Source organism: Centrocercus urophasianus, unplaced genomic scaffold (assembly GCF_019232065.1).
Source record: "Centrocercus urophasianus isolate 14NV4802_14NV808 unplaced genomic scaffold, USGS_Curo_1.0 seq_10, whole genome shotgun sequence".
Classification (NCBI taxonomy): Eukaryota; Metazoa; Chordata; class Aves; order Galliformes; family Phasianidae; genus Centrocercus; species Centrocercus urophasianus.
In genome coordinates, this window is record NW_024884142.1 from 95,691,697 (window position 1) to 95,703,977 (window position 12,281).

Consider the following 12,281-nt stretch of genomic DNA (forward strand, 5'->3'; position numbering starts at 1 on the left):
CCTGCGTTGATGCAGTTCAGCTGTTGTGGCTGCTCTCTACCCTTTAGGGCTACAGCAGCAGGGGTTTGTTGGTAAATATGCACACACAGTCCCGTGCTGCAAGTGTTTGCTTAGTTTACTCCAGCAAGCAGATCTGCTCCTAATGCACGTGGGTTACCTACTGGTATGGTTGTCATTGTGTGAGCCTTCATGTGCATAAAGCAATTTAAAGCAGTGAAGGTTATTAGATGGGGAAGGAGTGAAGCAGAGGGGCAGTTTCAGCCCTGCTCAGTAGCCCTGTCTGTGCCTTTGTCTCAGCTTTTCCAGTCAGATGTGTCTCGATAGGTTTTTTTTAAACCCACAAGTGATCAAACATTCTGTTTCCTTCAGACAGTGAAGAACTGCAGTGAGCACAGCTACTGAAACCAGGTGTGGTTTGAAAGATGGCCTTAATCTTATAAATGGCAGGAAGTATTGTCTCATCTGAGCTTGTCTTCTGCACTTGGGAAGCATTAAACAAAGGGAGAAAAGCAGTGCTTTGGATCAGACCTTAATTTTTGACTGGCCTTCTACTGCCTGGGAGGCTGGCTGCCTTTTAGCAAACTGTCCAGCACAGCTCAGGTAACTGTGGCCTCAGGCTGTAACGCAGAGATCCTAGCAAACCTCGCTGTGATGCAAATAGGGTGGATGGCGATAGGGCGAGGGGGAACGGTTTTAATCTAAAGGAGCAGCCATTTAGATGAGCTGTCAGAGGGGTTTGCTGCTGAAAGCGTAGCTGCACTGCTGACTTTCTTAGTCCTGTAGGTGCACCAGTGTAAGGACTTCACAGAAAAGAAGACCAGTTCAGCTGGATCTCCCAATGGCCCTTCAGCTCCTCGTTCAGCTTCAGAGGAGAGAGCTGGGAGCAGATTACAGGGGAGTCGAGTAGTGGAAAGTACCTAACAGCTCCTTCAAAAAGGACAGAGGTTGGCTCGTGATCCCTGGGATTTTCTGATCCTGTTTGGTTCTTAAACTCCAGGAGTCATGGTACAGATACAAAAACTTGGCTGTTCAGGAAGGAAGTTGAAAATAGACATGAAGTATCCCCAGCACGTGCCTTCATACTCTCCCTTTCATCACCTTCCCCAGCCTGAATCTCATAAAATGTTTTGTGCCAGTCTCAGCAACTTGGCCTTAAAACCTGTTTGCACAAGAAAGCCAACCTTCTTGGTAGATTTTCTTTTTTTTTGAGCGTGTTACTCCACTGAGTGCAGGGACTGAGTTTTCATTAGGAGCTCTAAAGCCTTTTGTCACTTTGTTAATGCTGGATTGAGTTAGGAATCACCTGCAGCTGGTAACGGGTGTTTTGCAGCTGTTTAAGGCTATTACAGGTCACTCTGCTGTCTCTTGGACAAAGCTGCCCTGCTCTGACAGTGGAAAAAAGCAGCACATAAGGCTGCTTTTAAGGACACAATTTTCCCTCCTTTTCTGTTGTGGGGTTTTTTTTTAACCCTCTCTTTCCTTGTCCACCTACATGAAGCTCATTCTGGCAACTTTCCTCCTCTTTTGGCCAGGCAGGAGGAAGCAGGGTGGAAAGGGAGGAATTAACAGCTGTCCTTTAGGCTTCAAATCAATGCAGCTCCTTAGCAGGCTGGCAGTGTGAGCTCAGTCATTAGGAAAGCTGCTCTTTCATTCAGGAGGCAGCCTGAGCCAACTCTCCCCAGTCCAGGACCAAGGAGTTCAGGCCTTTCCAGCTTGTAGGCCCATTGCAGCTGGCACAGGCTCCTCTTCCCAGTGTTTCATTTCTGCAGTCTGCTGGAGGACCCTGCTGGCACGAGAGATGAGTCTGCCTCAGGAAACGAGCAGCATTTTGCACTGGGTGTGCTTGAGTTTTCTCCTCATCATAAAAGCCTCCTTCATCTGAGATTGGAGTGGATGTAGGATGGAGATCAGGACTTTCCTGTTAGCAAAGCTCTGATTTGAATGGGTTTTTTAAGAAAACAAGCTGGAAGGGTGCTAGACATTCCCTTAGGTGCTCTTAGCACCATAGCTGTCCTTGACCTGCATGGGCAGTGCTGCCCCTAGGGGTAGGGTTGGCGAATACCTGAAATCTCATTTGTGAATAATAGCACTCGTGTCCCAAAATCTTCCTCTCTGGTGCCTCATTCTGCTGCTTCTGATCAGGAGAGTCGCAATTCGTTTGTGAGCGTGAACAGAATGTCACTACCCTGGTTTACAAGGGGTAGTGAAAGAGGTTTGCAGCAGCAAGGGGGATTTTCTGATGTCTCCAGGGAGAATTTTACAGATCTCCCAGTGTTGGTACTAGAGAATCCTTTTGGTTTGTTTGAGGAGACGAGTGTTGTCCACAGCTATGGGACAGGGAGACAGCAGGCCTCGTTTAGCTGCAGGAAGCTTGGTGAGTGGGAGCAGTGCTTTTCTAAGGTGTTTTGTTGTTTTCTTGATGAGTTTGGGTATCTAATACCCATTTATTGCCTCACAAGCCTCCTGGCACAACTCTTGTGCTTGGAAGAGCTAACGCTGCTGGAAGATGATAAACAATAATGCCATTTGCTCCTGGTTGGCCTTCCCTGACTTGGACGGGCTGTGGGTGAAGGTTGCTGCTGCAGATGCATGGAGTAGCAGGGCAGTTCTGATTCCTATTAGCAGCTCACCAGAAGTTTTTATGGAAGGGAGAATAAAAAAGCAAAAAGGCCTCCTATTCTTTGCAAGGGCTGAATTGGTTCTGCAATTGTCATTGCAGAACTGAGTGCACTAAAATGCACCAGGACATTCTTTCCATCGACTTTCCTACCAGCAAGCCTGCTGCTGAAGCATTAGGGTAAAACTAAAGCACTGGGGGGCAGGGAGAAGAAGCAGCCTTCCATTTATGGACCAATAGGGTCTCCTCAGTCTTTAGTCTGCCTTGTTCTCTTATTTGCTGTCTGCATTGCTTATTTCTGTTTCCCTGAGTACTTCTCACAGTTCTCTTAGCTCATTTGTGTTTTAATCTTCCTGATTTGTCTGCAGCCCTGGTTGCTGTAATCTCTGCAGGTCACTGTGCAGTCTGCATGTTTCTTACTCCGTGGCTGTTTGCTGCCATCAGCACATTTGATCGTGGTTGAATTTACATCAAAGAAGCACCTGACAAAGAAGCAGACCTGATAATAGGCTCTGGTTTCTTCTCAGCAACCCAAACAGGTAGATGCGAACAAGGGAGCTCTGCTGGGATCACAGGGGAGTTCATGCTCTACTTTCAGCATGGCTTGCTTTGCTCTCCTGCCTGATGGAGCCTGGCAGACCCTGCTGCCGCTGCGGGCTCCCCCAAAGAGAGCTGCCACTGGAAAAGAGGAAAGCAAGGCAAAGGAAGGCCTTTCCTCCTGTGAAACAAACGCATGGGAAATCCTAATTAGCTGGAGAGAGCGGGGAGGAAAAGATGCTTTGGCTGTTGCTATTGTAGCTGCAGAAGTGCAGCTCACAGATTACAGCTGCAGCCATGGTGTGATTGTTCCCTGCTTCTTCAGGGTTGCTCGAAGAATAGGCTGATAAATTCACGACTAGCTTCTCTAGCAGAACACTTCAGCTGAAGTGTCTAAATAGGGTCTTTGTGTTCGCTTTTGTACAGTTTATACTCCCCAAACCATTTTCCCTGCCTAGAGCTGGCTGTGAGCAACTGATTATTTCTTTTAAATAATGGTCGTGCACAGTTACATGTGGTCATAGGTACAAAATGGTTGGTATGTAACAATGTCTGCCTCCAATTCTAGGCTTCTCTGAGACACCAGATGCCCTTCAGGTGCCCTTCAGAGACCTCTGTGCCTTAGGAAGAGGTGCTGGGTAGGAGCTAACATTGCACAGCTGGGTCAGCCTGCTCGGTGGGGATAGCTGCATTGCTACGGGTTGGCGTAGCAATCTAGAGATCAAGTCCCCCGTTTCTGGGTTAACCACAGTCAAAAACCACACTTAAAATGTGCTTTTCCTCGGTTATTCTGGGTGATAAACTCAATATGAAATGAAGCTATTGAAAACAGATTGCCTTAACCCTTTTCAGCAGAGCATGATTCCCCGGTAACAGAAAGTTATCTGTGGGTGGCACAGGGGTGTCCTGGAGTGACTGTGCCAGGTTGCCTGTTCACTCCTGCACGACAGGGACACACGGTGCCCAGAATGCTCTCCAGCTCTCCCAATGCAGCCTGCGCATCCTGCTGCAAGAACGGAGTCCCAGCACACAGCGATGCTCAGCAGCTCCTGTCTCCATGCACCTGAGGTGAAGGCCTTCAGCACTCACAGCCAAGCAGCCTCTGTCCCCCTGCACTGCAGCCAGGTCTGTTATTTCCCCGATCCCTCTCTGAGCACGCAGCAACTCAGCCGGCCCCTCTCTCCTTCCCTGCTCCCCGTGGGGACCTGCTGAGGTTCCCATTGCACCCACGGTGGCAGCCCTGCTGCGGGGAGCGAGGCAGAAGGTCATGGCAGGAGCACGGGGCGTGGGAGGGGAGGCAGGAGCAGGGCTCTGGCAGCAGGCTGCGACTTGCTGCCTCTCCGAGCTCATCCCCAGCGCCGCGCTGGGAGCCGTCCCTCCTGCCTAGCGCGTTTTGCTCCCGTTCTCCCCCACCCCTTTGCCTAGGATTACACGGTGCTGGGGTGTCTGCTCTCGGGTGTGGGACTGAAAACTGGTCAGACCGACCCGCAGCAGATGATTCACCGGCTGCAGTTCGGCCCTCGCTTTGTTCCCATGGCGTCTGTTGGCAGCTGGCAATTTTTACAGCCGTGATTGTTGTCATCCTGCATGGTGCTGTGCCAGGAGACCCTGCTGGGCAGCAGGGACTTGTTGCAGCCGCCCTCCTTTCTGCAGGCAGTCCTGGGGGTCCCGGTGACCTGATCTGTGGTGTCCGGGCTTTCTGGAACCCATTTTGAGGGCAGAGGAGATTGCATTGGAGTTACCCTGAACAAATAGGGCCGGTTTGAAAGCACTGCGGTGCTGGAGGACACAGCTATGGGTTTACCTGAGGAAAGGAAGATGTTCTGGTTCTCGTGGAGAGCTGCAGGGCAGGTGTCCTCCAACAGAGGAAAGGTGCCCTCAGCCCTGAGATCAGAGCTCGCTCCCAAGCCCTGCTGAGGGCTGTGCTGAGAAACGACCATTGCGATGTTGGTACAATCTCCTAGCAAGCTTGCAGGGCTTCAAGGCCTTTTTTCCTCTAACAAATGCAGGCCTTGGCGCAGGCACAAAATCCGTGTCATCCCCGCTTGCACGGGGAAGGGAGGCGTAAAGGCAGCACGTAGAGAGGGCTGTGTGCCAAGCTGCAGGAGGAGAGGGGAGAAGCGGGGGAGGAAGCCCAGTGAATGGGGGGAAAAGGAGAGGAAGCACGAGGGGAAACGGTCAGGAGGGAGCTGCATGAGGTGGGCAGTGATGGTGGGGAAGAATGGAAGGAAATCCTTGCAGAAACAGGCGATTTAACGCCTGCTCCTTCTGTTGGCTTGGTGACGCGCCTTCCCCGGGCAGCCTCTCCAGGTTCTGAGAGGAGTCGGTGGGTTTTTGGGATGAGTGCACTGGGACAGGGAAGATGGGCAGAAAGCCCTGCGGCCACAGCTGTGTCCTTGTTCCTTCTCGCCTGCTTTGTAGGGGCGTCCAGCGGCTAAGGCAGTCGCTTACAAAAGGAGAGGAGCTCTGGAAGCAGAGCTGCCCGGAGAGGAGACGCGGGATGTGCACAGGCACGAGGCGGGCAGCCCCCAGCCCTGGAGCCAGAGGAGCTCCACGACGCATTACGTGTGGCTTTAGGTTTTCCCCCTGCGCGGTGTCTTGCCGGCTGCGTTTCAGCCTCGTCCGCGCATCCCCGAGCCGGGTCCGCGTCTGCCAGGGCGGAGGGAGGGGAGGGGAGGGGGGGCGGATCCCATGAACTGACCGCGGTGCCTGCTGCACGTAGGGCCGAAGGGCTGAGGGCTCCCGGCTGCGGCCGCCTGCGGGGCCGCACGAGGCGGCGGTGCGGAAGGTATCGCTCGCTTCCCGCTGGGATTTCATGCCCTCGACGGAAGCGCGTGCCGCGCATTAAAGGCGGCCCGATCCCGATCCCTGCCCGCTGCTCCTCTGCCCAGCCGGCCGTGCCTTTTTGCGAAGGGAAAGGAAAATAGCCGGCGTTTATTTTAATCGTTTATTGTATAATATAAAACTACAAAAGTAAGACTGCTCATTTCCATGTACGTTTGTCCAATTGTTTTTGATTACAGCCCATACCTACATGTGAATACAGTAATCTGGTTTCAGATGTATATGTCTGTAATATTGCATAGAAAAGGCACAGCTCTAAGGTCTGTGGGAGGGGGAAGGGGAAGTACAGCCTTTTTTTCTTTTTTTTTGTCTTTTTCTTTTTTATTCGACACTAACAAGCCCTGTTCAAACACCCATGCATTGAACATGTCACACTATTTACACCTTTTCCAGAATCTTGGCCTTTACGGACGCCTGTATGCATTAGGTGGGAGTTGAAGGGGGTTGTATCAGCGATTGTATTGTAAGAGGATCCAGAATTGCATCAGGTTTGGTTGGGTTTTTTTTTTTAATTTTTTTTTTTTTTTTTTTTTTTTTCAGGAAAAGAGAAAGTGCTTAAAAAGAAACCCCAAAAAAACGAATTTATTGAAAAACGTTCAGTCTTGTTAATGAACAGAAGCACTGAAAGCAACTTGCACAGAAGCAGGATACCAAAACCTGATGGGGTGGGGGGAACCCAAGCAGCTGCCCCTGGTGCCAGCTCACCGTGTGCCAGGGCAGCGAATGCCCCAACAGCCAGCTGTGCCTTCGTCACATTGGTGTTCACCAACCCAGGCTGTTATCATGCAGCACTGAGGGGGGAGGAAAGAAAAAAAAAAACCAAAAAAACCCTCTCCTGAAGTCCAAATTTCTTCTTACAGTGTTTTGTTTTGTTTTGTTTTGCAGATTTCCAGCAACCGGACCCATATTAGAAAGAGTGAGGGGGGAAAAAATGTCCTGTGACCCATCCCTGTCCTGCCTGCAACTCCATTGGTTTGCTCTGAATCTGGCTCCCATACCCTTGTTCATACAGATTTACATTCCTACAAGAGAATACATTCCTACCATACATTCTGTACATGTTACAATCCAGATGTTGTTAGCTTCACAATAAAATAAATATATTTACAGAAGGAAGGAGAAAAAAAAAAAAAAGAATAAATAATTTATGAAAAAAAAAAAGAAAAAAAAAAAGAAACTTCAAATCCAAAGCTCTTTTATTCTGCTCCCCTCTTGTCACTTCATTGCACATTAATGTCACTCTCCGTGCCTGGCACAGGGCTCCTGCTTGTTGGGACCTGGGCTGCAGTGCTGCCTTGTGCGGGGCGAGCTGTAGTTGGTGCTCATCCCCTCTTCTGTGAGCACAAAACTGCAGCGAGCTGCGCCTGAGCAACGGCACAGCGCTCCCCAAACAGCATCTATGCGAACTTCTGCCTAACATATGGTGTTTGTTTGGCTGTGTAAATAACCCCCAAAAAACAAGGGCAGCTCCGGCGTGCTCCCAAGTGGTTTTTCACCACGGTGATGCGAGCACGAGGCGCGTTGTGGTGTGAGATGGCTGCTGGTGCTGCGTGCCTCCAGGTCTGTGCAACGGGCGCCGCTGCGTCCCCAGCGCTGCTCTGAGAGGGGCTGAGCTGCTACGGGGGGCTGCGGCTGGGCGAGGGCCCTCCTGCTGCCGTGGTCCCTGCGCTGTGCTTGGTCAGCACCTGCGGTGGAAGCGATCACCTACGTGTCGAGTCCGCCGGATCCGTCAGCATCGCTGAGTTTGGTTCGGAAATAAAGGAAAGCAAACCCTCCTCAGGCCAGCTGCCCCCAGCCCCGCTCTGCAGGCGGAGGAACGCAGAGGCGGCCGGTGATCGGACGTGGTGCCTTTTGCTTCCGTCAGGAGTTCCTTCATTGCAAAACGCGTTTGCTTCTACGCTGTCTGCGTGCAGATCTATGCTCTAGCTACCTATCTCTACGCTAATAAATACACGTGGCCTGGTTTAAAGTGCCAATTTATAGAAAGCCGCCTCCTTCCGAGGCGAGCGAGACCCAATTTTCATCCATGACAGGAAGGGAGCAGAGCTGACTGAATATTGCCAAATGACGTCAAACATAATTTAAAATTTCTTAAATAAATATAAAAGTTATTCCTAAAGAAGCCATAGGCATGTCAACAATATAGGTTGTAACCGGCGCTCAACAGCTAAAGTACCATCAGAAAACTAAAATGCCACAGCGACTTCAGCAACAGGCATGATACATTGCAAACGTTTTGTCTTTAAATTAAATGTACACCACGACGAACCCAGAGGATGCAATCGGTGCGGTAATGAGAAGACTTGTCAGGTGTGCCGGGGGGGGGACCATGCATAGAAAGCTGTGTCTATTTGTTGTAAAACAGGTCTATAAAGTGTAAAGCAGGTAACGCAGTCGATACGAGAAACCAACCCTATACGAGATGCCGAGCGATGTAACGCGACTGGCTCCAGTTTCAACAGCAATGGATACGAAAGCGAGTCCGTCCAGTGCAGGTAAGAGATGAGCTTCACTGCAGTAATACTGAAGTTGCCTTTTTCAGCACTTAGCACAGTGAGGTGGGGCGAGGAAAGGAGAGGTGCTCCAAGAAAGGGCCCGCGGGTGCTGCTGGCACGGAGCGGCGGCACCGACCCCTCCGGAGCCAAGGGGGGAAGGAGAGCAGCGCCGGCACCGCCGGGTGCAGTTCCACAGCTGGTTCCTGCCGACCGCTCCGTGTTGGACGAGGACATGGCTCTGAGTTTGGGGATCACAGTAGTGCGCAGTGGGTGCAGCAGGGAGCGGACGCTGGCGGGCTCCTGCAGAAGCAGCTGCCAGCCCTTTCTTAAAGCACTTGGTTTGTTTTGTTTGCATTCAGGGAAACCGACCGCAGGCTTATTTGATCTAATTTTCTCTTTGCACCATACACATATAAAACGTTACAACTCTGTATAAAAGTACAAGTGGTTCTTGTACATCTGAATTATGCAGGAACTATGTGAGCAAATCCTATCAAAATAGCTATTTTTTTTTTTTCCGTGTGTATAAACAGCATTTGTTTTTAGAAAAAACAATATCATAAACTGCAGAATCTGTACAAAAATATAAAATAAATTTGGGCAGCAGTTTCTGAACAGCCATGTAAATGCAACACTTAAAGAGGAGCGGGTTAATGCCTCCAAAAGGCTGAATTGCTGAGTCAACCTCTACAGGGCTAAAATGGTATTGAGATTATCTAAATAATAATTCTTTTGTTTTTTTTTTTAACCTCTCGCAATAAAACTTATAGAAAAAATAGACAAATATGCACATGCAATTTACAGCTTTCCCCAACATAATCCTTGTGCTTAGCTTGTACAATTTCTTTTTTTTTTCTGTAATAACATAACATTGTCTACAATACGTATTCTTTCCTCTACCGGATATTCGGTCTTCCTTGAGGAACCACTTGGAAAAAAATACATTAGAAGTGGTCGTACATGGATGAAGGCACTCCAACTCTGCTTGAAGCAAAAACTAGTGTGATCCTTTTCTTTTCCAAAAAGGCAAGCAAGGACGCATGCACAGTGCTGTGAATCGGGTGGGAGGGACGATGGAAATACTACCGAGTGTATATACTGGTACTTAAACGAAAAACATAAAATAAAAAGAGAGAGAGAGAGAGAGTTGCTCTATTTCTACGCTTTAAGACCCAACAAGCACCTCCATGATGTGATCCAGTTCTGTGAGGTCCATTTTGAAAGGCTGATTTGGAGTTACTGGCTGGCTGCTGTACGGCGCCAGCGTCTTTAGGAGCTCGTCCGCCGAGACGGGCGCCATTTTGGAGGCAGCCCCCGCGGCCGACGTGCAGGGGTCAAAATCATACATGGACGTGTCAATGTCAGCGAACAGAATGTCATCCAGGGTCAAGTCTGTGAGGAAACCTGTGGAAGTCGTGATCTCGAAGTTGCCAGGGAGCGGCTCCATGAGTTTGGACTCGGCCGTTCTGCTCTCCGCGACGCCCTCGGGCTTGGGAACGCTGGACTCGCAGGGGTGGGCTTTAGAGTCACCGGCGGCTGATTCGGCTGCTACTGCTACTGCCTCTGCGGAGGTAGGTGCGGGACAGAGCTCCTCGATTTCATCCAAGGCTGAGGAGAAGCTGTCCTTGACTGGCTGGAGAGCAGGAGGTGGTAGTTTCGTTGGACCGTCGTGCTGGACGGTCGGGGAAGTGCAAAAAGTGTCGTCCTCGAGCAAAGAGGCCGGGGTGAGGCAGGACTCCAGGGGCGTAGTGCTTACCAAGTCAGTGGGGAGCAGGGACGGGGAGGCGAGGTGGCTGAAGGCCGGCTGGGCCTCGCGGAAGTTGTCGCTGAGAGGGTCGGCGGGCTGCGACGCGGTCACAAACACGGGCCTCAAGCTGCCTTCTTGTTTGAGTTCTTCCTGGATTCGCCTCAGCATGTTGTTAATTAAAACTGTCTTTTGCAAGCTTGGCTCGGTTAATGGCCTGTGGTTATAAAGTTTCATAAGGGAAATGTTGAAGATAGTCTGACGCTGTAAGGTGTACGACACCTTAGAGGGACCGTCAGTAGGAGACACCACTTTGCCTTCCAACCCATCTTCATGCTCGTCAAACTTCCGCTTTCCTCCTTTCCCCAACATATATCTGAAAGGAAGGAGAAGGCACTGATGAAGACAGCGAAGCTGAAATCCGCTCTCCTTTTCCACCCAAGCAGTTACCCAATCAATCCCTGGGCCCCGTCCAGGTGTGGGCAGCCCGGACAAACCGTGCCCTCCTCGTCAGCCCGAGCACACAGAGCTGCCTGCTTAAAACTCACCCTTTGCTCACAGTGGGGAAGCAGAAGCAACCTGAACTCCGTGCTCCGTCATTTTTAAGAGTGGCTATGCTGGCAAATCCTAAGCAGGAACTAGCGCAGCACCTGGAAAACTCCAGCCCCTGTGTACCTGGTGGCAGGTTTTCCCCTGGCACATGTGGCAGAGCGCGTGGTCCCACGTATCTGCAACCTACAGACTCTGTTAAATGCACCTTAGAATTTCCTGACTGCTGCGGGAGCACTGCTGGGCATAGAAACACGGCACGCTCTTCTTGCAAGTCATTTCCCTTTTCGTTCGAAGCTGTGTTCATGGGGGGAAGGGGAGCGAGGCTCAAGCAGTCATGCACTGAGAGAGTCCTCAGGGAACAGAGAGATCTCAGTGAAGTCTGGGAATTGAGCTTCTCGGATAGGTGCATCTCTGACCTCATGGGTTTATTTAAATGACTGCATACGGCCTACATGTCTGGAGGAGGAAATGCAGGTATTTCCTCCATCACAGAATTAGACAAATTACAGACAAAGAAGAAGAGCTGCCGGGTCATTTACCCTGATGGCCAAGTTAATTCTATGCAAGCTTTGCTGCCGCAGTGGGGGCCCCAGAGCCAGGCAGTGCAGTGCATGGGGTGTGGGGACACGGGCACCTCCATCACAGAGCCCTCCAGGTGCAGGGCAGCCACGGGGCACCCAGCTGAGGCACAGCCCCAGCCCCACACTGGGAGCAGGCCCGTGGAAGGAAGGCTGCATGGCACAGGGCTCAGTGGGCACCGCTGCCTGCTGCAGCGTGGGAGGGCTGTGCTGGTGGGGGCAGGAAATGCTGTCACACGGCAACTGAGATCCTCTCCTCAGCCCCTCCTTCACCACCTCCAGACGGGCTTCCCAGAGGCCCCGGGTGGCTTCTCTTCTCCCAAATCAAAGCATGTTCCGTGCTCAGGATGGTGACAGGCATAGCCCCATGTTGTGCATCTGACCAGGAGGGGACTAGAGAACCAGGAGCTTCATTACACAGCTGCCTCCCAGCTCTCATACAAAGGCACAACATGCCTTCCTTATTGGAGCACCACTCTCAGTTCCCCCAGCAGGACCCATGCCCACAGAATGACTGAGCCTGGCGGGTGTGAGGCGTTTGGTCACTGCAACCCAGTCAGACAAGCAGACAGCACTGCTAAGGACATGCAGACAGCCACAGGAACGTCTGCGGAGCACCGAAAAGTGAAGAGCCCTCACAAAATGGGAGAGAGGGGAAGGGGCAAAAAAAAGTCGGGGTTCCGATGGAAAAAGGGATGAGGTTCAGAAAGCATTTGCTGGGATGCAAAATCCCAAATCAGATTGGGTGAAGTGAGCCTTTTCTGGTTAAAAATAAGTCCCGAACCCAGATCATTTTCTAGCATATTATGCAATTAAAAAAAGCAAGGCGGGGGGAGGGAGCAGCGCGGCGGAGCTGAGGAACAGGCAGGCTGCGATCCAAGCGCCTTGGCCAGCTCCCAGCAGTCCCCGCGCCT

General features: G+C 51.1%; 1 protein-coding gene across 3 annotated transcripts in view; it reads right to left on the reverse strand.

Moving 5' to 3' along the window:
• Positions 1-6,087: 6,087 nt before the first annotated feature.
• Positions 6,088-12,281, reverse strand: part of SERTAD2 (SERTA domain containing 2) — a 74,281-nt gene continuing 68,087 nt past the window's right edge. For all 3 annotated transcript variants that reach the window (XM_042815862.1, XM_042815854.1, XM_042815846.1), the window contains exon 2: positions 6,088-10,613. In XM_042815862.1, the coding sequence (XP_042671796.1) occupies positions 9,659-10,609 (951 nt within the window). In that variant the 5' untranslated portion in view covers positions 10,610-10,613 and the 3' untranslated portion in view covers positions 6,088-9,658. The remainder of the gene's footprint in view (positions 10,614-12,281) is intronic.